The following is a 27,160-nucleotide window of genomic DNA, read 5'->3' on the forward strand; positions in this document are numbered from 1 at the left end:
TGTTGTCCTGGGGATAAGTTAAGCTGTATAAGTTAAAGAATTGCACTGTGTCTTCTGTTCTTTTCCTGTATATTACTTTGATTTCTTCTCTTCCTTTGGGTTTTGTACATAATTAATAATAAATATCTGTTCCTTCTTACCTTTGGTTTATTCTTTCTCATCCGATCGCTTTCGTCCCTTCTTTCGATTGAGCACCTGTGGCACGATTTTTGGCCAAACGCTTCATAATCGGGTTTAGTTCTTTGCTAATGGCTCGGATTCTGGATTGCTAAACCGCTCGGCAAAATACCATCTTGTCCGTGATTCGAGCGGGGCCACCCACCTGCTTTGTGGAGGGATTGGCGGAGGTGTCCGGGAATCCCTTGACCAATCACCTTGGCCAATCCTATCCCACAAAGGAGCGGGGTGGGTCCAGGAACGGAGATGGCCAGCATAACGACGAGGGGATTAAACCCCCCTCGGTAAGGGGAGTGCCGTACTCCGATTCCGTAACAATATATATTATATATATATATATATCTATACTAGCTACGCTCGCCTCACCATGCGTCGTTACTGAGGAACGGGCTTATTTTAGCTGAGGCTAATGACTGTACCTGAGTTGCTGTGTTGTCATGATTTACACCAATCATAATACAAACAATTATTTTGCACAAATGTATTTGTTGTGTTTGTGATATTACATTTTTATAGGCAATTTAGGTTGAATGTTTTTTTTTCAAGAAAGAACCCCTCAGCACACACATAGGGGAGGGGTAGGTGCAGACTGGAAGTTTGGGACGATTACACCTCACCACCACGTAATTCAAAACACCTCACCACCAAGTAATTCAAAACACCTCACCACCAAGTAATTTAAAACACCTCACAGCCATCAAACACGTAATAAAAACACCTCACCACCACGAATTAAAAACACCTCACAGCCATAAAACACACAATATAAACACCTCACAGCCATAAAACACACAATAAAAACACCTCGCAGCCATAAAACACGGAATAAAAACACCTCACCACCACAAAATTAAAAACACCTCACAGCCATAAAACACGTAATAAAAACACCTCACGACCACGAAATTAAAAACACCTCACAGCCATAAAACACAAAATAAAAACACCTCACAGCCATAAAACACCTCACCACCACAAAATCAAAAACACCTCACAGCCATAAAACACGTAATAAAAACACCTCACAGCCATGAAACACGTAATAAAAACACCTCACATCCAAGAAATTAAAACACCTCACAGCCATAAAACACGTAATAAAAACACCTAACCACCACGAAATTAAAAACACCTCACAGCCATAAAACACGTAATAAAAACACCTCACAGCCATAAAACACGTAATAAAAACACCTCACAGCCATAAAACACGTAATAAAAACACCTCACAGCCACAAAACACGTAAAAAAAACACCTCACAGCCACGAAATTCAAAACACCTCACCACCACATAATTAAAAACACCTCACCACCATGTAATTATAAATACCTCACCACCACGTAAATCAAAACACCTCACCACAATGTGATTTAAAAACACCTCACCACCATGTGATTTAAAAACACCTCACCACCATGTGATTTAAAAACACCTCACCACCACGTCATTTAAAAACACCTCACCACCACATAATTCAAAATACCTCACCACCACGTGATTCAAAACCACCACAACGTCATTAAAAACACTTCACAACCACGGAAACAAAAGTTTGAGGGAGTCGTTAAGTGACAACACAGACACTGCCCAGATGTGTAGGTAGATATATAGATAAATGACTGTACCCGAGTTGCCGTTTTGTCATGGTTTAAACCAATCATAATTCAAACAATTATTTTGCACAAATGTATTTGTAATATACGTGATATCACATTTTATAAACAATTGAAGTTGAAAAACTTATGTTTCCCAAATGAACTTATATGAAACTTATATTATTATATATACTTATATGAAACCCAAACTTATATTATGAAAACTTTCCCAAAAAAAATTTAAAAAATAAATTGGAAAATTTAAATTAAAAAAATACCCTGAGGTCATACCGACGGGAGAGATATGTGCATACCAGAAGTTTGGTACGATTTCACAAAAGTTTGAGAAAGTAGTTCAGTGACAACACAACACAAGACAGATGCTGCACAGATATATATATATATATATATATATATATATATATATATATATATATATATATATATATATATATATATATATATATATATATATTGTTGCGAATATGGAATTTGGCCTCCATATCCGCTTGTAAATATTCCCCTATTTTCTCCAATACTCCCCAACTTTCCCCAATCCCCCATTCCCTAGTCCCATTGCATGTAAATAACAATCAGTAGAGCCGACCTTCCCCTTATTCCCCCATTAAATGTCGTGCCCAGGTCCACCGCACCACACGTAGACAACTTTCGGACATCTTCCTAGTTATTCTTAATCTATGTCAGTTAAGGCCTCGTTTCCATTAATTATGACTCTTCGTTGCACCAGAATGTGATTATATGGCATCAGTAGTGAGTTTAGGACCTTTCCCATACCTCCTCCCATCTTCTTCCCCAAACAACAACAATAACAACAACTACAACAACAATTACAACTACAACTACGACTACAACAACAGAGGGGCGGGGAGTGTGCGTCCTCACACCGGCTCGGTTACCCGCCATGACCATACGCTCCACGGCGTTACCCCGAAGGGGCTGGCTGTCAGCTCCTCGTCAGGGGCGGAGCCAGTAACCCCCCCACGCACCCAATGAGAAGCAACGTGCCGATTCCACGAGGCGGAGCTAACGAGCCGAGGGCGTGTCACTCCCCGCCGGATATACGCGGCCCCGCGCCGGATGTGACGTGAGATGCGCCCCCAGCCTGGAGAGAGAAGTCGCCACCCCTCGAGCGCTGCAATACCTCCACCGCATCTCTTAAACTGGACCGTACGTGATCCTGCCCTGAGCACAGGTGCACCTGGAGCGATCGCTACCCCGCTTTCCTGGCCATCAAACCCCGTGTGAGTGAGCCTTGTCCCGTTTATCTGTCGTCCGTTGGGGTTAATATAAGTGTGTTTAAGTGCCCACCTTCCTATGTTTCCCTCTTGTCCCTGTAATCTAAACCTTCCGCATTATTGTAATAACAACCTTTGAGAACCGTATCCCTGGTGTCGTGTCGTATTAATTCCAGCCGTGTGTCTTCTTTTTCCTTCATTGGTCTAGCATAGCGCGATTAGTCAACGTTCGGGCACAATCGGGTAACTTGTGCAGACGTGGTCATACCATAAAACCGCTCGGTAAATAACATCCAAGCCACGTCTGTAACAATTGGTGTCGAGGAGTGGAATTCGAACCCGGGACTAAATTAGTTAGGCCCAAATTTTGGGAGGGAAAATCGAGCCGGAGCGCGTACGGCGCTCGACCGAATCGATTCGGAGCGCGTTTCCCGCGCGAAATTATAACGGCGAAATTTCAATTTGTTTTACGAAAATAAAAAATAAAAACCGAATTTTGAAAGTCGCGCTATGGCGGATCAAGACAGCTGGGGTCCGGTAAAGGAGAGTGAGGTAGGGTCGATCCAGGACCAAAATGAGGGACAGGAGGAGAGCGAAGCAGTGAGGGCGGCAGGTTCGCAAAATAGCGCCGTCACGCACGAAGAAGCGGGCGCGCAAAATGGCGCCTCGCTGGTCACCGTGCCCGCGACCGAAGTAGCGCCGCTGGGAAGATTGGAACTTTTTTTTATACAAATGACGGCCCTTATGGAAAAGAATAGTGAGCGATTGGAAAACCAAATGGGGGTAATGGGGAACCGGATGGATGCTCAGGGTGAGCGATTGGAGGGCCAAATGAGGGGTACCGGTGAGGGATTAGAAAAGAAATTTGAGGGGTTAGACAACGGGATAAAAGAAGTAAAGAATGGGTTAACGGGGGTAGAAAACAGAATGGCCGCTCAAGAGAATCAGATAGAGGGAGTGAAACATGGGTTAACGGGGGTAGAAAACAGAATGGCCGCTCAAGAGAATCAAATAGAGGGAGTGAAAAATGGGTTAGAGGGGTTAGAAAACAGGATGGAAGGCAAATTGAGGGACATGAGGGACCAAGCGGAAAGGGAAGTTAACCAAATGGGGCAGCAGATAGAGGGGGTCAGAATGGGGGTAGAAACCAAACTGGATGCTCACAGGGAGGAAATGGAGCAGATGAGGGTGGCATCTGGGCAGGAGATGCAAGTGATGGGAGAGGAGATCAGAAGAGGAGTGAGTGAGGAGGTCGGAGGAGTGCGCGAGGAGGTGAGGCACTGTGAGGAGCACATGGAAAAGGAGGTGAGAAAGGGGACTGTAAAGTTACAAGGGGGCATAGAGGTCCTGACGCAGGAGGTGGAACAGCTGACGGAGGGACAAAAAGGACTAACGGAGCAGGTTCAAAGGAACACTGCGGTATTAGGAGGGTTGAAAGCGACACAAAACGACATAAAAAACGACTTGATAGCGACAAAGAGGGAATGTCAGATGGTACGTGAGGGACTGACAACGAGGTTGGACGAGGTGATAGAGGTAATGGAGACGAAGGACCGGCAGGTGAGGACGCACCTGGAAACGGTCAAGGTAGCCTTGGAGGACGAGCTTGAGGAGACGTACCGGGGAATAAAAGAGGTGAGGCACAAATTAGAAGAAGTGGAAGAAGGGGTGAGCGAAATTAAGAAGCGACGGAGAGGGGATAACAAAGAGATAAAAGAGGAGATAAAAGAATTGGTCCAAAGTCTGTGTTTGGATCGTGATGTGCTCGTTAACCGGATGAGGGATTCGCAGGTGATGGAGGAGAAGCGAAGAGGAAGAGGACCCGGTGTAAGTGGTGACCAATATGGTCGTGCGTATGATGCGCCAGGTGATTTAAGAGGCTTGGGGGTCGAGATAGACCCGGGTGTTCGTGAGAGGCCGTTGGTGAAGTGTGCGACAGGTCTGGTGTGCGAAAATGGAGGTGTGCAAGAAAGTCCGACTCTGGGGTGTGTGAGGAAAAAGTGCGTGCCAAGGAGTGAGTGTGCTGGCGAGAGTGAGTCGGTCGTAGCGCGTGTGCGAGGGAGCACGTGGAAGCGCGGGGTGGTGAGTGTTACAGAGGGTGTGACGGGAGAGTGTGCGCGAGAAAGGTGCGTGACGGACAGGTGCATGAGGAAAGAGTGCGCTGTCAGAAGTAAGGAAGAGTGTCCACCTGTGGTGAGTGTTACAGAGGGTGTAACGGGAGAGTGTGCGCGAGAAAGGTGTGTGACGGACAGGTGCATGAGGAAAGAGTGCGCTGTCAGAAGTAAGGAAGAGTGTCCACCTGTGGTGAGTGTTACAGAGGGTGTAACGGGAGAGTGTGCGCGAGAAAGGTGTGTGACGGACAGGTGCATGAGGAAAGAGTGCGCTGTCAGAAGTAAGGAAGAGTGTCCACCTGTGGTGAGTGTTACAGAGGGTGTAACGGGAGAGTGTGCGCGAGAAAGGTGTGTGACGGACAGGTGCATGAGGAAAGAGTGCGCTGTCAGAAGTAAGGAAGAGTGTCCACCTGTGGTGAGTGTTACAGAGGGTGTAACGGGAGAGTGTGCGCGAGAAAGGTGTGTGACGGACAGGTGCATGAGGAAAGAGTGTGCTGTCAAGAGTAAGGGTGAGTGCGTTGTCACGAGTGGAGGTGAGAGTAGTGAGAGTGACAAGGAGAGTGAGCTGGTTGTGACAGGTGAGCGAGGATGTACACCTGGGATGGAAGGATGCACACCTGGAATGGTAGAGCGTGAGTGGGAATGCACGCTGGAGTTGGTGGTGAGGCACGTGGTTGGGTGTGCGAATGAGGGCACACCTGTGATTGTCACAGAGGAGGTGACCGAGGAGGGGGCGCGAAGCGGTGTATTGGTGAGGTGTGCGACCAACGAATGTGTGCCAAAGTGTTCGGTGGTCAGGTGTGTGACCAAGGCTGTGAGTGGAATGGGTGTACCTGGGTGTGTAAGGAAAGGTACGAGGAGCATGGGCACGGCGGGATGTGTGAGCAAGGAACGGGCTGCGGGGTGTAAGCGTCCAGGTGAAGCATCGACGTTAGATGGGGTAGAGTTGAGAACGACTTATAGCCGAATCGGGCCCTCGGTGCGTGCTGGGCCTCGCTTTGAACGGCCGCGTCCGTGCTCCACTAGGCGGAGCGGGCGGCCCGATAGAAAGGGTCGTCATGGCGACCACTTTTTGTTGAGGCATTCCGGCAGGTCGAGATCGGGACATTGGATGGCTCCACGCCGAGGTGATGCGTGGGATCTCGGCCCGGGTAAGCCCCCGTCCCTGCACCGAGTGCCGGACGCATCCAGCCGCAGGCACCAAACAACCAGCATCCATTGCTTGGCTTTACGAAGCCGGGCCTTGGACAGGAATTGGCGCACCGAGAGGTATTAGTGAGTAGACTGGGTGATGAGGTTAGTGTTTTGGACCCAAAATTAGAGAAAAACAAAATTTGATGATTGGCAAGGGATTGGCAGTAGTGATTGGCAGATGATGGGCAGTGATTGGCAAATTTTTAATTTGTTGAAATTTGATGTGCAAAATTGGTAGTGAGAGACCCCCGATGTGGTGGGATGGCAAATCCACCATCCTTCCCATGTGGGGGGCAAAGGAGCACTAGATTATGGGGTGTATGGCAGTGAAAACTAGCCCGGGTGGGTTAGGTTATATTGTGTGTAGGGATCTAGAGAAGATGACCTTAGGTAACGTTAAGGTTAGTTAGTGACTGATACCTGTAGTGGGGACGCAGGTAGATTAGTATGGATGATAATGACGTGGGAGCGCAATAGTTTAAAGGGACGACTGGGAAGCGCAAGTTTCAGAAGGGAGTAGTTAGCTGAGATGATGCCGTGTGTGTGAGGATTGAACAGGTGTGATTGCACAGGTGTGCAACTGGACAGGTGTGTGGAGCAGTGTATGAGTAGTGAGTGTGTGGATCAGCGCGAATGCGCTTGGGGAGAGAAGGGTGCAGGTGGCACCAGGTGTGAGAGCACAGGTGTGCAGGTACAGGTGTGTGGAGAGAGTTGGAGTGAGTGGTACGGAGTGGTGTGCATGGTGCGAAGGTGTGGATGGGGGAAGAGTGGACCCCTTTCACGAGTACCCGGGGCGGGTAGTGTAAGTGTTAGGTAGAGGGTACAGGTAAATTGTGGTTGGATATTGGCATTTGTGGTGCGGTGGCAGAATGGTGTTGTGGATGGGTGCATTAGTGTTGTGGAAATGGCTGGGCGTGTAGCCTGTTAGTGTGTGTAGTTGGTTGGGCACTCCACCACTGTGAGGATGTCGGCCAGGTGAGGCCGCAGGTGGGCTCTGGGAGCCGGTAGTTGTGAGTGGGTGCCTGAGGATCCCGGGTGTGGATCGGGCAGCCCAGTGCCAGAGAGGGCACGGAGTGGGGAGAGAGCCAGAGGGCCTTCCCCAGGTAGTTAGGTTAGGGTGAGGAGCAGGTAAGCTCGGAGGCAACTGCAGTGGTGGAGGTGTGCAGGTGGGTAGACCCACTGGGAGAGGTACACGCCGCAGCCCAGAAATTGTGCGAGGGCACCGGGAGATGAATCGGGGGAGTGAGACCCCAAATTGAAGAGCACCACAGTTTGGCCAATGGGAATTGGTTTTTAGAACCCATAGTGTAAGAGGGCCAATGGTTTGGCCGGAGGAAGACCCCGGGTAGTGTAAAGTTGTTAAAGTCATTTAGGAAATAGTTAGGATTGAAGAACCTGTCGCACCATACGCAGCCACTTACCTGTGGTGATGATGATGACTCCACACCTGTGTTTTATTTGTTCTGTGTGCAGGAAATGAGATTGCTGTGGATTTGTGAGACGCATCACGACGTGGATGAGACATTGGGGTGATTCCATCTCTCCCTCCTTAGGAGGGACTGATGATGAATTGGTGATGGCAAATTTTGATGTGCAGTTGGAGATGGCAAATTTTGATGAGAGTTGAAAATGGCAAATTTGATTGGTTAGGAGGGAGAGAAGACGAATTTGGTTTATGGGAGGAACGGGGAAGACAGTAGGGATGTTTGTCGATTTGTAAAGTAGATGTTTATGGGTAGTGTTGTGTTTTGTGGATGCAGTAAGGGGTAAGGGAGGGGCCATGTAGGTTACCTGGTGGGGGGGGGCGTACGATAGGAACGTACCTGTCTCACCTGGTTCCCATGTGCCCCCAGTGTGCATCACCTTACATTGCCTGCACTTTTGCGCCCTTACCACCTTACTCACTTGTTTCTTCTTTTGTCTCCCACCTCCGAGGATCTGGCTTTGGGGTAGAGAGAGAGGAGAGAGAGGTGCTGGCTGCGCAGTTGTGGGCCTGCACTTTCGCTGTTTGCTGCCGGGATCGATACACCATATGGACCGCAATGTTTGTGGCCACCCACAATGGACCGCAGTTCGTTTGCGGCCAAGCACCACCCGGGGATGGACCTATGGGTCAACGTGGCACCTATGCCATAAAGGTGAACCACTGTTAATTAACACCACCAAGTGCACCACAAGAAGAGCAAGAGACACCTGCAGGGTTAGGGGTTGTCGAATTTATTTTTATTCCAATGAACAATGGTGACTGCACCGATTGGTGGTGGGGTGGTGCTTTTGATGCTGGGACAGGGTGCTCTGCAGGTTATTAAAGGCCGTCGGCCACAGAGCACTCGTGGGTTGGTGTATCGATGTTGGCAAGCGCGCTCTCTCTATGCATAACATCTGCATGTGTTCCTCCAAAAACAGGTCCTGGATCGTAGTGTAAATAGCAGCGTAGTCTTGTAAATAATGCTCCCTACCGGCTGTATGTTTAGTTTGAGGATTCTTTCCGGATTCGGTTATCCTGTGGGTGTGTTTCTGTGAGGAGAAGGGTGCAACGTCGCAGGGGGACATATTTACTCATTTGTGAATATCTGTAAAACTGTCGCACTCAGGGTAGAGTTAATAGTAGAGGGAACTACATTGCGTGCCACACTAAAGTAGGTAAAAATTTATCGGGTCGGGACGCCCCGAGGGTAGAGAAGGGTGCAATGTTGCGAATATGGAATTTGGCCTCCATATCCGCTTGTAAATATTCCCCTATTTTCTCCAATACTCCCCAACTTTCCCCAATCCCCCATTCCCTAGTCCCATTGCATGTAAATAACAATCAGTAGAGCCGACCTTCCCCTTATTCCCCCATTAAATGTCGTGCCCAGGTCCACCGCACCACACGTAGACAACTTTCGGACATCTTCCTAGTTATTCTTAATCTATGTCAGTTAAGGCCTCGTTTCCATTAATTATGACTCTTCGTTGCACCAGAATGTGATTATATGGCATCAGTAGTGAGTTTAGGACCTTTCCCATACCTCCTCCCATCTTCTTCCCCAAACAACAACAATAACAACAACTACAACAACAATTACAACTACAACTACGACTACAACAACAGAGGGGCGGGGAGTGTGCGTCCTCACACCGGCTCGGTTACCCGCCATGACCATACGCTCCACGGCGTTACCCCGAAGGGGCTGGCTGTCAGCTCCTCGTCAGGGGCGGAGCCAGTAACCCCCCCACGCACCCAATGAGAAGCAACGTGCCGATTCCACGAGGCGGAGCTAACGAGCCGAGGGCGTGTCACTCCCCGCCGGATATACGCGGCCCCGCGCCGGATGTGACGTGAGATGCGCCCCCAGCCTGGAGAGAGAAGTCGCCACCCCTCGAGCGCTGCAATACCTCCACCGCATCTCTTAAACTGGACCGTACGTGATCCTGCCCTGAGCACAGGTGCACCTGGAGCGATCGCTACCCCGCTTTCCTGGCCATCAAACCCCGTGTGAGTGAGCCTTGTCCCGTTTATCTGTCGTCCGTTGGGGTTAATATAAGTGTGTTTAAGTGCCCACCTTCCTATGTTTCCCTCTTGTCCCTGTAATCTAAACCTTCCGCATTATTGTAATAACAACCTTTGAGAACCGTATCCCTGGTGTCGTGTCGTATTAATTCCAGCCGTGTGTCTTCTTTTTCCTTCATTGGTCTAGCATAGCGCGATTAGTCAACGTTCGGGCACAATCGGGTAACTTGTGCAGACGTGGTCATACCATAAAACCGCTCGGTAAATAACATCCAAGCCACGTCTGTAACAATATATATATATATGTATATATATATATATGTATATATATGTATGTATATGTATGTATGTATATATATATATGTATGTGTATATATATATATATATATATATATATATATATATATATATATATACATACATATATATACATACATATATATATATACATATATATATACATATATATATATACATATACATACATACATACATATATATATATATATATATATATATATATATATATATATATATATATATATATATATATATATATATATATATATATATATATATATATATATATATATATACATACTACATCTATATTTGAGATATCCTGCTATTGGCCCGATCTCACAATAGTGAAGAATCACTTAAAAATTAAATAAATCTCATATGCGAATCCATATTCAGATCTTCACCAAAATCCAATCGATTAGTCCTTGTCAGACACCAAACAGGTCCACCAAGTGTCATCCAAATCCGTACACAACTTTATGAGATATCCTCCTATGCATCGTTTTTGGCCCCATCTCCCAATGGCGAAGAATCACTTTTAAAATTCTAGTAGCCGGATCCGAATCCGGATGTTCACCAAAGTCGAATCATTTCGTCCTTGTGACATGCAAGGCCAAATTGTCACCTCTCTGCCAAATTTCGTCCGAATCCGTCCACAACTTTGAGATATTTTGTTCACAAACAAACAAATGAAAAATCACTTAAAAAGAGCGACATGTGGCAAAACAGAACAAAGTAGAATGGCACTCAGTAGAGCATCGTTTTGACCTCAAAAATAATTAGTGGTTGAATTCAGTGACATGATGTGCAAATGATCTTCAAAGTTTAAGTCAATCGAACGAAAATTGACAATTTTAGAAATCTGGCCTATGTTGACCTTATGGCCTATGTTGACCTCAAAAATAGTTGGTGGTTGTTTTCACTCAGCTGACATGAAAATCCTTTTCAAATTTCAAGTCAATCGGATGAAAATTGAGGATTTTAGAATCCAAAACATTGGTTGACCTTTTTCTATGTTGACCTTATGACCGATGTTGATCTCAAAAATAGTTGGTGGTTGAAGTCAGGTAGCTGATATGAAAATCCTATTCAAATTTCAAGTCAATCGGATGAAAATTGAGGATTTTAGACATATAAAAAAGTGGTTGAACTTCGGCCTATGTAGACCTTTTGGCCAATGCTGATCTCAAAAATAGTTGGTGGTTGAATTCAGTTAGCTGATATGAAAATCATATTCAAATTTCAAGTCCATCGGATTAAAATTGAGGATTTTAGAAATTTAAAATTGGAGTTATTTTTTTGTTTTTTGGTGTAGACAGGACCGAGGCTAGTGAAAGAGCTAACATTTATCACACAAAAAAAAAATCAAACAGACACAAAGTATATAATAAAGGAAGCGGTAGACAAGATGAGGAGAGAAGGGGAAGCACACAAACACAACATTTGAGAGCAGGGACATCGGGAGATCTGTGGGAGGGAGAGGGCTTGGGGGGAGGTGGCGTGGGAAGGGGGAAGGGTGGGAGAAGTACAAAACACAAGGACACTACAAGGACTTCCAGGAAATAAGTTGGCATTTCAAAAAAGTGGATCTGGGGTGAAATTAACGGGGGTAGAGAAGATCAAGGTTTTTGATGGGGGAAGATAAGAGATGGTGGTGAACAGCTGTTTTAAAGACCTGGAGGGACGAGTGGGATTGAAGAGAGTGAGGGAGTTTGTTCCAGAGGCGGGAGTAAAGAGGAATGAATGAGTGAAGGTGAGCAGAGAGTCTTGATTTTGGCAGTTTAACCATAAGAGGGTTGCAGGCAGATCTTGTGTGACCTGAAGGAATATTTGGGGGACAGAGCCCAGAGAGAGCTGGGGGAGCAAGGTCGGAGAGGAGTCGGTAGAAGACAGAAAGACCACCAACCTGCCTGCGGTGAGTAAGTGAAAGGCCCTCGGAGTTAGCTTCATCATGGGAGATTCCAACGATTCTGAAAGCTTTGGTTTCAACAGCGTAAAGCCGAGCTAGGTGTGAGGCAGGAGCACCGGCCCAGAGGGGGGAACAGTATTCCATTGAGCTGCGGATGAAAACCTTGTATGTGGTGAGGAGCTCAGGTGTGCCAAGGAAGGACTTCGCACGACGGAGGATGCCCAGTCGGCGTCTGGTTTTGGAGGCCAGATTTGAAATGTGGTTTACCCAGAAGAGATCATGGCAGATAGTGAGACCGAAAAGCTTGAGTAACAGAACTTCTTGGAGAGGATTATTCAGAAAGTGGATGGGGGGGTTGTACAGTTGGTCTTTTCAGAGAGACATAGTGAGAGTGTGAGATTTGTCAGGATAGAAAGACATGTTCCATTTGTTTGACCAGTCTGTGATTTTGTCCAGGTCTGCAGAGAGTGAGGAAGCTGCAGACTGCCGATCTGAGGCATGAGGAATGGAGCGGCAGATAGGGGAGTCATCAGCAAAGAGATAGAGAGGATTTTCAAGAGAGTCAGAGAGATCATTGATGAAGACCAGAAAAAGCACAGGGCCCAGAACACTGCCTTGGGGAACTCCAGCCTGAACAGGAAGAGGAGATGAGAGAAACCCATTCAGGGCCACACGTTGACTACGACCAGAGAGGAAGCCCGCAAGCCATGTGTGGAGATTTCCATGGATACCATAGGAGGAGAGTTTGGTGAGCAGAGCAGGGTGCCAGACAGTATCAAAGGCAAGTGATATATCAAGGGAGACAGCTCTAATTTCCTGTTTGGCATTGAGGACCTCCATCCATTGTTGAGAGAGCAGAAGCAGCATATCCAGAGTAGAGTGACCTGGTCTGAAACCAAATTGATGATCAGAGATCAAGCCATTGGAGAAGAGGAAAGATTTGATATCCGAAGCAATGATTGATTCCATGACTTTGCTGATAATTGGGAGAAGGCTGATTGGTCTGTAGTTGCAAGGATCTGTTTTTTGCACCGTTTTTGTGTAAAGCGGTGATGTTGGCTGATTTCCAAGCTGATGGCAGATGACCTTGAGCAAAAGAGAGGGTAAAGAGAACAGAGAGAGGGAGTGAAAGAGCGGCAGAGCAGGATTTTCGGACACGTGGGCTGATGCCGTCAGGTCCAGTTGCAGAATCAGAGTCGAGGGTTTACAGAAACTTTTCCACCTTGTCAGGAGGAAAGGACGCAGAGTCCAGGAGCAGCTGGGTGCGACTGGGTATGGTGGGTACAGAGTGGGATGGGGTTGGGACACAAGATTTAGAGGCAAACACAGAGTTGAGGCATTCAGCTTTTTCATGTGCGGAGTCAGCTGTGTTGGCGTTTGAGGTAAGGGAGGGGATGGAGGGGGAACAAACACCACAAACAGATTTGACCAGACACCACTAGGATTTGGAAGAGGGAGACAGGTTTGAGAGTTCGGTCTTGAGGACGGAGAGATATTGTTTCCTGGCTCTCCTGAGAGTGGACACACACTTGTTTCGGGCTTTGTGAAAGGAAATGAGATTTCCTTCCGTTGGATTTGCTTTCCAGGAGGCAAAGGCAAGTTGTTTCTGAGCAACTGCCTCACCACAATATTCCCTGTACCATGGATGGGAGGAAGGGTATGACAACTGAAGACGAGATGGGTTAAATCTGTGCATGAGAGAGAGCAATTTACTTTGGAAGAATTCCCAGGATGAGTTGATGTCAGAGGCGGTAGAGGTGGGAGACCAGTCCAGATGATTGATGGCTGCTTGAAGACTGTTGACCGAGGGTGTTTGGGGATGAGAGTGTTTTGACTTCAACCCCACTATGATCGATGTTGACCTTTTGGCCGATGCTGATCTCAAAAATAGTTGGTGGTTGAATTCAGTGAGCTGATATGTAAATCCCATTCAAATTTCAAGTGAATCGGGGGAAAATAGAGGATTTTAGAAATTGGACATTGTTGTTGACCTTTGGCCGATGTTGACCTTTTAGCCTATGTTGATCTCAAAAATAGTTGGTGGTTGAATTCATTTCGCTGACATGAAAATTCCATTCAAATTCCAAGTCAATGGGATGAAAATTGAGGATTTAAGAAATTTTCAATTGTTGTTGACCTTTGGCCGATGTTGACCTTATGACTGATGTTAATCTCAAAAATAGTTGGTGGTTGAAATCAGTTAGCCGATATGTAAATCCTATTCCAATTTCAAGTCAATCGGTTGAAATTGAGGATTTTAGAAATTAGAAAAAAAGTGGTTGACCTTTGGCATATGTTGACCTTTTGAGCTTTTGACCTCAAAAATATATAGGATTTTGTCAGACCACAAACTCGACCATTTGGTGAAGTTTCGTGAAGATCGGTTAAAAACTGTGACCTGTAGGCAAGTATAAGTGAACGGACAGACAAACACACAAACCAACAAACAAACACACACACAAACCGGAGTGATCAACATACTTGCAAAAAAAAAAAAAAAATGTATTTTTGCCAAGTCACAAACACAAACACACACACACAAACACATACAAAAATACAAACTGGAGTGATCAACATATTTTTCAAAAATGTTTTTTGTTATTTTGCCAAGTCACAAACGGACAAACAGACAGACAGACAGGGCTGAAAACATAACCTCCATCCACCTTTGGTGGCGGAGGTAAAGAAAGAGACAGAATCAGAGACATACAGAGACAGATAGAGAGACAAACAGACAGATAGTCAGAGAGACAGAGACAACAATATGTTTTTCAAAAGATTTTTTTCAAAACGCATGGGGATGGATAATATATAATCAACATATTCCGGGCAGCGACCAACGAGTAGCTATAGGGCCCCAGGTGCAGTATATCCCAATGAACCTCAGAAGTCATCGTTTCCATAGCGTACTGGGAATAGTTACAGTGCCTGAATTTGCATGGTTTTAGTTGATTTTTTTTTTGTCACTGATCTTCACATAATAGGCCATAAAGTAAAAATAAAAATAAAAATCCAAATTTTTACGAGATAATTAAAAGTAAAATCCAGAAATATCTAATTGACATAAGTATTTAACCCCCTGATTCAATACTTCGTAGAAGTCGCTGACTGGGCATCCTCCGTCGTGTGAAGTCCTTTCTTCGCAAAACTGAGCTCCTCACCACATACAAAGCTATCTTCTGCAGCTTGATGAGTACTGAATACTGACTGCTCTCTCCTCTGGGCTGGCGCACCTGCCTCACACCCAGCTCGGCTTCACACTGTTGAAACCAAAGCATTCAGAATCATTGGAATCTCCTGCGTTGAAGCTAACTCCGAGGGCCTTTCACTCACTCACCGCAGGCAGGTAGGTGGACTTTCTGTCTTCTACCGACTCCTCTCCGGCCTAGCTCTCCCTGCGCTGTCTGTGCTCTGTCCCCCAAATATTCCTGCAGGACGCACAATATCTGCCTGCAACACTCTTCTGTTGAAAGATCCAAAATCAAGACTCTCTGCTCACCAGACTCTCAATCAAGACTCTCAATCAAGTATGTTGATCATTCCGTTTTGTGTGCTTGTTTGTTTGTGTGTGTGTGTTTATTTGTCTGTCCGTGCACTTATACTTGCCTACAGGTCACAATTTTAAACCGATCTTCACAAAACTTCACCAAATGGTTTTGACTCTTTGGGGTGAAAAGGGCAACAAGTCAACATAGGCCAAAGGTCACCAACTTTGTCAAATTTCTAAAATCCTCAATTTTCATCCGATTGACTTGACATTTGAAGAGGATTTGCATATCTGGTCATTTAATTCAACCACACATTTCATTTTAGGTCAACATAGGCCAAAAGGTCGACATAAGCCAGGTTTCTAAAATCCTCAATTTTCATCCAATTGACTTGAAATTTTAAGAAGATTTGCATATATGCTCACTGAATTCAACCACCAAGTATTTTTGAGGTCACCATACGCCAAAAGGTCATCATAGGCCGATTGTCTAAAATCCTCAATTTTCATCCGATTAACTTGAAATTTTAAGAGGTTTCACATGCAGTCACGTGAAAAAGTACGTACACCCAATGTAAAGTTTTGACTTTTTCAACATATTTCAACATACAGCTATTTGATCTTCATTTCAACAATATTGATCGATAAAGGTGCTATAATATAACAAATATCATGAAACATTTACATTTTGTAGTCCATTGTATAATTTAAAGAAACATAAATGCAAATATTGCATGTGGAAAAAGTAAGTACACCCCTACATTTATCACGACTTCAAATACCTAAAATTAGAATCAGGTGCACCAGCTCAGGTGCAAATGATTAGAACATCGTTAGAGAGGATCTTGGAGAAACCTGTCTATTTAAACCTCAGACATTTAGTTTGGTTTGCTCTTTGTTGTTGAAGTGTGCGGAAGAGCTCTCTGAGGCCTTCAGAAAGAAGGTTATAGATGCCTACGAGTCTGGGAAGGGATTTAAAAAGATCTTCAAACAATTTGAAATCCATCATTCGACTGTCCGGAAGATCATCTACAATTGGAGAAGATTCCAAACAACTGCAAACTTGTTCAGGCCAGGCCGCCCCAGCAAGTTCAGCCCGAGAGCAGACCACAAGATTAGTACATGGTGTTATGTAGAATTATTATATGTAAGTGCAAAATTTGCTACACTAGTGGAACCAATGTTTTTTTGCATCTATATACCCTTGGCAACAAGACCTGAGTTGGTTCCATTTTTTTCAATGGCGTCTTCGGCTGCCATTTTTTGCAATTTTGTATGTATTCTAATTTCTACAGTCTTAAACTACACATAGATAACTATAATTACAATAATGAAAGAAATATGAACATTTGCTTTATTCTTTTTTATCTTACAGGTATTCATAGACAAGTTGGATTTCAGCTTCACCACCGCATAATGTCATCGTTTGAAGAGCCGCCTTCTAAGAAGCAATGCACAAGTTACGAACTTTGTGTATTCTGCCAAGAGAGAACTCCTGAACCTTTGGTTGACGTTGCTCATGCCAATTTCAAATGTGCTTCATATGAAACATTTCTTAGCAGCTTACACAAAAGAGTGCAACTTGGCAACTTAAGCTTTGCGTCAGCTAGTAAGAGACTATGTGATGTTTCTTCAGTAGTACTTAAAGAAAAAAAGGCTACATGGCACAAGCAATGTTACAAGGCAGTGACAAATCATGCTCATATCAAACGTGATGAAGTGAACTTTAGTAAATCTTGTGAATCAAAGAATATTTCAAATCTGACGAACCGCAAGAGGGGACGACCGTCGAATCCTCAAAACCGAGCAGCACCGTCAACTTCAGTAACAACTGTGTCAACAGTTACAAGATCTCAAAGCAAAAGTGACTCATTCTTCAGAGATAAATGTTTCTTTTGCCAGAAAGATACTAATGAGGTTCTCCATCCTTGTACTAGTTATAGTAGAGGCTCGCATTTCACAGATATTGTCAATAAGAGTGGAAACAAGACTTGGCAGGTAAACCTAGGTGATGTGATAACTTCTGGTGATTTACTTGCTAGAGATATTGTGTACCATCACCTTTGTTACACTCGTAACTGGGAAAAATATGTTCAACGTCCACATCGTAAGGGTGGTGAGTTGTCCTTTGAAGCCAAACAGGAAGAGAACCTGAAATCCATAGCAGCTGAAGTAGAGTTTACAAGCATCATACAGCAAAGGATTGATGAAGGAGAGTTCATCCCCATGCCTGATGTGCACCTTCTGTATAAAGATATCTTCCAGAACCACAACGTTCCTGGTTTTGATCCCAACAAGAGGCTATACTTAAACCAGAAACTGAAGAACAACCTGGATAATGTCAAAATCACAGGCATATCTGGAAAATTATCAACAGTTCATTCCAGTGATGCTGGTGCTGCAGCTATTCGGGCAGCTTCTGCTGAACAAAAGGATATGCAAGCAAAGTTCAAAATTCTCTTTCAAAGTGGAAAGATTATAAGAAATGCAATAACACAGGCGAGGCAAAATCCTTGGAAATTTGAGGGGTCGCTAAAGGACAGTATTGAAGTTGGAATACCGGAACAACTGTTCTGTATGATAAGATGGATCATCCAGGGAGCAGCCACCACCAAAACACAATCATGCAATGAAAAGATAAATGGAACATGTACACTTATTGGACAGCACATCATCCAGGAGTTCAAATCTGATCGGCAGGTGCAATATCAGCCAAAGTCCTCAACTTCAACCTTCAGGTTCACAACTGAAACGCCATTAGGGGTTGGACTTTCACTCAATAGCCATCATGCACACCGCAGTCGCAGAGACATAGACATGTTGTACCAGAGTGGCGTTGGTGTTTCATATCAACGTGTAAAGGAGATCACTTCAAAGATTGCCACCACAGTCCAAGAGAATATGAATGAATTCAATGGCGTTTACGTGCCTCCAGGACTGTTGAAAAATCTGCCAATCAGATGCTCAGCTGATAACATAGATGCCAAGGTAGACAGAGCTGATGGACGGAACACATTCCATGGGACTGCTCTTGCTGTCTATCAACGAGTTCCCCCAGATGTATCAGAATACGAGACTGTAGCTGAACCACTGAAGCTGCATGACAACACCTCAACAAAACTTGAGAACATCCTTCCAACTGTGACTGAAATGTCTGACTGTACAATTACTGGTAACCCCAAGCCAAGTAGAAGTCCACGCTATGAAAACTTTAAACTTGGTCAGTATCAAGATAAAGTTGTTAATGCAACACAGCAAGACTTTGCATGGCTACTTCCACGGTATTCACAGAGGCACCATGAAGAGACATCAGATGGTATACCAGTTTTGTCAGCATACAATTCTCGTGTGTGCACTCCAGAAGAGAACAAGACACCCAACCTTGATCAAGATCACACAATGCCTATCATTAAGGCACCAGCTCATGAGTGGACAACACTGGTGACAGTTCTTGAGAAGCTTTCATACCTCAATAGTGTTGTGTGTCCAGAAAACACTGGAAAGATCTTAGTTACATTTGACATGGATCTTTACAAAAGGGCCCTAAAGTTAGAATATCTTCATGACCAATATGCTGGGAAATGGATGGTATGCCTTGGTGGTTTCCACACTGTCTTGTGTGCACTAAGGTGCCTTGGGAGGACTGTTGAGCACAACGGGCTTGATGAAGCTTGGAGCAAGGATCTGTACAGCACTGTGACAGTAAATCAGATACTCAATGGGAATCACCACAATCGTGCTGTTCAAGCTCATGAGCTCACATTAGAAGTATTCTTTGATCTCTGGCTTGCAGAATTTCTGAAAGAGAAGCCTGCAGTTGTAGAAGCTCTATCTGCCTGTATGGATCACTTGATAGAAGCAAACAAGAAAGAGGTAGGCATTCAGGAAGCCCATCAACAACTTCTAATGGAGATTGAACATCTAAACTTGAAAAGCAGCTGAGTGATTTTGACAGGAGCCACAGTAAATTCCCAATGTATCAATGGGCACGAATGTACATGAGGCAAGTGTTGGCGCTGATTAACTTCACACGTTCACTGAAGCAGCCAGATTTCTTCCTGTACCTGGCGTCTCTAGAAAATTTGTGCATATACTTCTTCAGATACAACCGACTAGATTATGCTCAAAACATCCCAGAATATCTTGCAAGAGTAAGTGATACATAGATCCAATCACCTGGAATAGACTGCTGGCAGGAGACTTCGCACTAAAGAAAAGAGATGTGCCATTCACAGGTGTCGGTATAGATCAAGGACAAGAGTTCCTGAATAAAGTTCTCAAAGGGGATGGTGGACTACAAGGAATCACCAATAAGCCTGCAACTCTCCTGAAATACTGTCTTTGTGCCCCAGAGTTAGCAAGACTGGTTACAGTTAGAAGTACATGCACAAATTCTGAAATTCAAGATGACTAATGATACCTTCCTTTGAGTTGCAGTTTTGTTTGGTATTAACATTAACACACTTTGGCATAGCTTGACAAGACAAATAATAATAAATAAATAATAAAATTTACTTATAATATGCTTTTGCTTGCCTTTGTGCAAATGAAGCATAGCAAATAATTCAAATGTTGGCCATTTTGAATTTCAAGATGGCTGATATTCCACGAAAGAGTTTTTGTTAACGAGATATTAGTGTTCTAGTAGCATTTCTGTACAAAGAATGACACAAATGCCAGAAAAAATGGTCAAAGTGTTTTATGTGAAAAGATACATCTTTCAAAACGAAAATAATGGCAAAATTGGTTCAAATTGTGGCCATTTTGAATTTTAAGATGACTGATATTTCTCACAAAACGTCTGTTAACTGGATATAAGTGTTCTGGTGAATTTTCTGTACAAGGAATGACAAAAATGCCAGAAAAAATGGTTAATCAAAGTGTTTTATGTGAAAATATACATACAAAATTGCAAACAATGGCGGCCATTTTGAAAGTCAAAATAGCAGCCAAAGACGCCATTGAAAAAAATGGAACCAACTCAGGTCTTGTTGCCTAGGGTATAAGGATTCCAAAAAACATTGGTTCCACTAGTGTAGAAAATTTTGCACTACAATGTTTGTCGTTAAAGGCGGCAAAAAGGGTTGGCGTCAGGAAGGGCATCCGGCCGTAAAACATTGATTCAAAAAGGGGACCGAAAAACAACAACAACCACGGTTCCCGAAAAAGGCCAACCCCCGCTTTGCGGGGAAAAATGGCCTCTAAAGGTGGTTATTTATATAATGACACAACACCATGTACTAGATGCTGAAAGAAGTCTCTAAGGACCCCAGAATGTCATCACGGGACCTACAGGTAGCTCTTGCCACTGTTGATGTCAAAGTGCACGAGTCTACCATTAGAAAGAGGCTGCAGAAATTTTATCTCCATGGGAGGTGTGCCAGGAAGAAACCTTTGCTGTCCAGAAAGAACATCAGGGCAAGACTAAAGTTTGCCAATGAACACCGAAGCAAAGACCAGCACTTCTGGAACAATGTGCCCTGGACAGACGAGTGAAAGGTAGAGATATTTGGCCACAGTACCAGAGGACATGTTTGGCGAAAACCAAAGACAGCATTTGACCACAAGAACCTGATACCAACTGTAAAGCATGGTGGTGGAAATATTATGGTTTGGGGCAGCTTTGCTGCATCAGGGCCTGGGCAGCTCACCATCATAGAATCCACTATGAATTCTTCATTGTACCAGAGGGTGCTTGAAGATAATGTGAGGCCATCTGTCGGAAAGTTGAAGCTCATCCGAAGGTGGACCTTGCAACATGACAATGACCCTAAACATACCAGTAAATCCACCAAGGAATGGCTGAAAAGAAAAAAATGGAGTGTTCTGGAATGGCCAAGTCAAAGCCCGGATCTAAATCCCATCGAGATGTTGTGGGTGGATTTGAAACGAGCTGTGCATGCAAGAAACCCCTCAAACATCGCACAGCTGAAATAATTCTGGATGGAGGAGTGGGCAAAAATTTCTCCCAGTCGATGTCAGAGACTGGTCGACAGTTATAAGAAACGCCTACTTGAGGTTGTTTCTGCCAAAGGGGGCAATACCACCTATTAGAACCTAGGGTGTACTTACTTTTTCCACATGCGAAATTTGCATTTATGTTTATTTAAATTATACAATGGACTACAAAATGTAAATGTTTCATGATATTTGTTATATTATATCACCTATATCTATCAATATTGTTGAAATGAAGATCAAACAGCTGTATGTTGAAATATGTTGAAAAAGTCTAAACTTTACATGGGGTGTACTTACTTTTTCACGTGACTGTAAATACTTTGACTTTAGTTCGCGACAGATGGCCCTGGGAGGCATTAGCTATTGGCTCCAAACTATTGGCTCCGGATGGCTCATATCGATTCTCTCTCTCCCTCGATGTGTACTCCTGTCCTCGCTATTATTCCATGACAACATGGACACAACATGGACCCAACATGGATCTAACATGAACCCTTGGAGCTATCTGCGGCTTCTGCTTGGTCGGGTGCGAATGATCCGCTGGGGGCTTAGTACAGGTAAAGGCCGACGTGGAGGTTTCCTGTAAATGCGCCGTGCGACAAATGACGATTCGTTCTTCGACAAAGTACAAATTATCCGACCTAGCTACTGTGCCGACTACCCCACTGTAAGACTACTGCGACATGTCATCTTAACTTGTGAGGTCAAAAGGTCAAGATTGCCTAAAATAGTCAATTTTATTTTTGTATTTCTTTTAGCTGTTTTTGTCCTGGCGGGCTTTGCATTTTCAGATGACTAGAAAGCATCTGAAAATGCAAAGCCCGCCAGGACAAAAACAGCTAAAATGAATGTTTTCCGTGCTTCTACGGAATCCACGTTAAAAATTCCAAGTCCCTTTTTTTTCATTTCCCTTCTCTTTTTTGCAAATTGTTTCATGCCTCATAAGTTGTTTGGTGGTGTCATAGGTTGTTTAATAAGTTATTTGGTGCTGCCAAAGTTGTTTCATAAGTTGTTTAATGCTGTCATAGGTTGTTTGGTGCTGTCATAAGTTGTTTCATAAGTTGTTTGGTGCTGTCATAAGTTGTTTCATAAGTTGTTTGTGCTGTCATAAGTTGTTTCATAAGTTGTTTAGTGCTGTCATAAGTTGTTTCATAAGTTGTTTAGTGCTGTCATAAGTTGTTTCATAAGTTGTTTCATAAGTTGTTTAATGCTTTCATAGGTTGCTTAATAAGTTGTTTGGTGCTGTCATAAGTTGTTTCATAAGTTGTTTGGTGCTGTCATAAGTTATTTCATAAGTTGTTTGGTGCTGTCATAAGTTGTTTCATAAGTTGTTTGGTGCTGTCATAAGTTGTATATTAAGTTGTTTGGTGCTGTCATAAGTTGTTTCATAAGTTGTTTCATAAGTTGTTTCATACGTTGTTTCATAAGTTGTTCAATGCTGTCATAGGTTATTTATTAAGTTGTTTGGTGCTGTCATAAGTTGTTTCATAAGTTGTTTCATAAGTTGTTTAATAAGTTGTTTGGTGCTGTCAAAAGTTGTTTCATAAGTTGTTTGGTGCTGTAAAAAGTTGTTTCATAAGTTGTTTGGTGCTGTCATAAGTTGTTTCATAGGTTGTTTCATAAGTTGTTTGGTGCTGTCATAAGTTGTTTGGTGCTGTCATAAGTTGTTTCATAAGTTGTTTGGTGCTGTCATAAGTTGTTTCATAAGTTGTTTGGTGCTGTCATAAGTTGTTTAATAAGTTGTTTGGTGCTGTCATAAGTTGTTTCATAAGTTGTTTCATAAGTTGTTTCATAAGTTGTTCAATGCTGTCATAGGTTGTTTAATAAGTTGTTTGGTGCTGTCACAAGTTGTTTCATAAGTTGTTTGGAGCCGTCATAAGTCGTTTCATAAGTTGTTTGGTGCTGTCATAGATTGTTTAATAAGTTATATGGTGCTGTCATAAGTTGTTTCAGAAGTTATATGGTGCTGTCATATGTTGTTTCATAAGTTGTATGGTGCTGTCATAAGTTGTTTCATAAGCTGTATGGTGCTGTCATAAGTTGTTTCATAAGTTGTATGGTGCTGTCATAAGTTGTTTCATAAGCTGTATGGTGCTGTCATAAGTTGTTTCATAAGCTGTATGGTGCTGTCATAAGTTGTTTCATAAGTTGCGTGGTGCTGTCATAAGTTGTTTCATAAGCTGTATGGTGCTGTCATAAGTTGTTTCATAAGCTGTATGGTGCTGTCATAAGTTGTTTCATAAGCTGTATGGTGCTGTCATAAGTTGTTTCATAAGTTGTGTGGTGCTGTCATAAGTTGTTTCATAAGCTGTATGGTGCTGTCATAAGTTGTTTCATAAGTTGTATGGTGCTGTCATAAGTTGTTTCATAAGCTGTATGGTGCTGTCATAAGTTGTTTCATAAGTTGTTTCATAAGCTGTATGGTGCTGTCATAAGTTGTTTCATAAGTTGTATGGTGCTGTCATAAGTTGTTTCATAAGCTGTATGGTGCTGTCATAAGTTGTTTCATAAGTTGTATGGTGCTGTCATAAATTGTTTCATCAGTTGTGTGGTTTTGTCATAAGTTGTTTCATAAGTTGTATGGTGCTGTCATAAGTTGTTTCATAAGCTGTATGGTGCTGTCATAAGTTGTTTCATAAGTTGTATGATGCTGTCATAAGTTGTTTCATAAGTTGTATGGTGCTGTCATAAGTTGTTTCATAAGTTGTGTGGTGCTGTCATAACTTGTTTCATAAGCTGTATGGTGCTGTGATAAGTTGTTTCATAAGTTGTATGGTGCTGTCATAAGTTGTTTCATAAGCTGTATGGTGCTGTCATGAGGTGTTTCATAAGTTGTATGGTGCTGTCATAAGTTGTTTCATAAGTTGTATGGTGCTGTCATAGGTTGTTTCATAAGCTGTATGGTGCTGTCATAAGTTGTTTCATAAGTTGTATGGTGCTGTCATAAGTTGTTTCATAAGTTGTATGGTGCTGTCATAAGTTGTTTCGTAAGTTGTGTGGTGCTGTCATAAGTTGTTTCATAAGTTATATGGTGCTGTCATAAGTTGTTTCATAAGCTGTATGGTGCTGTCATAAGTTGTTTCATAAGTTGTATGGTGCTGTCATAAGTTGTTTCATAAGTTGTATGGTGCTGTCATAAGTTGTTTCATAAGTTGTGTGGTGCTGTCATAAGTTGTTTCATAAGTTATATGGTGCTGTCCTGAGTTGTTTCATAAGTTGTATGGTGCTGTCATAAATTGTTTCATAAGTTATATGGTGCTGTCATAAGTTGTTTCATAAGTTGTATGGTGCTGTCATAAATTGTTTCATCAGTTATATGGTGCTGTCATAAATTGTTTCATAAGTTATATGGTGCTGTCATAAGTTGTTTCATAAGTTGTATGGTGCCGTCATAAATTGTTTCATCAGTTATATGGTGCTGTCATAAGTTGTTTCATAAGTTGTATGGTGCTGTCATAAATTGTTTCATCAGTTATATGGTGCTGTCATAAATTGTTTCATAAGTTATATGGTGCTGTCCTAAGTTGTTTCATAAGTTGTATGGTGCTGTCATAAATTGTTTCATAAGTTATATGGTGCTGTCATAAGTTGTTTTATAAGTTGTTTGGTGCTGTCAGAAGTTGTTTCATAAGTTATATGGTGCTGTCATAAGTTGTTTCATAAGTTGTATGGTGCTGATATCTAACACTTGGAGCTATGACCTCCAAGTGTCAGATATCAGAAATAAATGCCGTTTCATGGAAAGAAATCGAATGTAGGTCTACTTGACATGTAAAATTGCAAAGATTGTCACATGACCTTTGATATCACATGAAACGCCTCCATAGGGCAAATCTAGTGGCAGGTACAGTCTTTGATCATTGCTGTATGCAGCGCATCATTGCCCAACTTGGTAAACGCAGACACAATTTGTCTTCACGGTGACAGTAAAGCAGGGATGCCTTTATTTGCACCCATGCGAACCTAAACATTGCTGAAATCTGCCACAAGTATTGGGAATAAATATGTCCTTGTGACAGTGTACTGCACTAAAGAGTTCACCTCCAAAATAACTTACTGTTGCAAAGTGGAGAAACGGAAGCGGATCTGCTGGAGAGTGCTGCGCATCAATGGATCTTTCGGACTCACCGACGGATGAGCTATGAGCTCCACCTGGAATAGAACACTCAGCTTGAAAAAAGCCTTTCACTCATCACCCAACAGGGAGAGAACCTGGAATTGGAAAAACTGGGATCAGAAATAAGTGAGTGTGAAACAAAGGTTAAAAGGTGATGAAGGAAGGTAACAAACCTTATGCTGTGCATCGTCTTGGAGAATTGTGGTGTGATAGATCCGCAATAGATGCTCAGCTGCCAGGCGTTGCACCAGCCGCAAAACCGACTTGCGGCAACACTTGGTACCGACTCCTTCGCTCTTCTCAGCATCTCCAATAATCTTTTGTAACCTACAGTTAGACAAAGGGCATGAGGGAAAGGATGGCATAAGAAAATAATATCAGCATACTCTCACCAATTCCTGTTTTCACAAATCAACACGAAGCTTCGAACCATCTGAGCATGCATGCCACAAGGATTGTGCTTACGTGAAAACACCCTCAATGAGGCGGTGGGAGCCAATGGCTTCAAGAATGAGGTTTTGGCGACGCAGCAAGCGGTATGTTTCTTTGTTTCCTGCTCCAGGATTAGACTTGCAACGTTTCTTTGCCGATTGTCCCCGCTGCTGGACAAGGTGGCAACACGTCATGATAAGGAAACGTTTGCACATACAATTTACTTAATCAACACGTTTACTTGGTATTCACAATTACATTTATTGATAAGAAAAGATTCTCTAAACGTGCATATATTCAATGATGGCGAAATATTCACCTTACACTATGAATTGGACTAATAACGGGCTGAAAGGAGAACAAGGTTTGCATGAAAATACTACATCTTTGAGAGATGCGAACGGATGCGTTTCTCAGACGTTTCTCAGACGTGATACAAGAATAATAAAATTCCTGCATCACCAAACCGTATTCTTATCTCCTCGCTTGTTCTTCCTTATTCAGTCAGACAATTATTCAGTTATTCAGACAATAACCAGATACAGTAGTGGCGCCATTGAACGGACACCTCATTATTCAGTCTGACTGTGGATCCTATAAAATCCCATCTTTGAATCTGCCTAAGGAGCAGATTCACTGAAGACGTTTGTGCTGTGTACTATCCGTTGCATCTCTGAAGTAAGTGTATGCTGTTATATGAATGTATTTACTTGATATTCTTGAGTGAGATCTGACCAAATAATAAATCTGAATAATTGAGTGAATTGTTTGGACATTGGATTTATTCAAACTTTCAAGCAACAACAATTGCTTCAACAGTTGGCAACCATTGTGCAGACTTGATTGGCCGAATGGCCTTCGACGTTGAAGTTCCTTGTGAGGGAACTCAAAAGTAAATCTTGACTGAAGAAACACACCTTTAGTGACGACAGAAGCAGCAGTGTCTTATCCATGAAATGACTACATCTGTGACATCACGAACAGGGCGTTTCACCGTTGGTCATAAAGAAGTGTCCCGCTTCATTTGCCAGAAATGACGAGAATTCACGGACATTGAAAATTCGACTTGATGGTGCATTTTTCATACAATGACATGAAGTGGATTCTTTGGTTTATCAGATCA

The 27,160-nt window shown here is 43.2% G+C and overlaps 1 protein-coding gene across 1 annotated transcript in view; it reads right to left on the reverse strand.

The window, feature by feature from the left end:
• Window positions 1–27,160, reverse strand: part of LOC137437231 (general transcription factor 3C polypeptide 1) — a 405,949-nt gene that overhangs the window by 269,169 nt on the left and 109,620 nt on the right. The window contains exons 13-15 of the mRNA XM_078766829.1: window positions 26,071–26,207; window positions 25,779–25,932; window positions 25,546–25,640 (exon numbers count right to left, since the gene is read on the reverse strand). Of these exons, the coding sequence (XP_078622955.1) occupies window positions 25,546–25,640; window positions 25,779–25,932; window positions 26,071–26,207 (386 nt within the window). The remainder of the gene's footprint in view (window positions 1–25,545; window positions 25,641–25,778; window positions 25,933–26,070; window positions 26,208–27,160) is intronic.

The sequence above is a fragment of the Myxine glutinosa genome, chromosome 12 (assembly GCF_964187855.1).
Source record: "Myxine glutinosa chromosome 12, kmMyxGlut1.1, whole genome shotgun sequence".
In the NCBI taxonomy this organism is placed as follows: Eukaryota; Metazoa; Chordata; class Myxini; order Myxiniformes; family Myxinidae; genus Myxine; species Myxine glutinosa.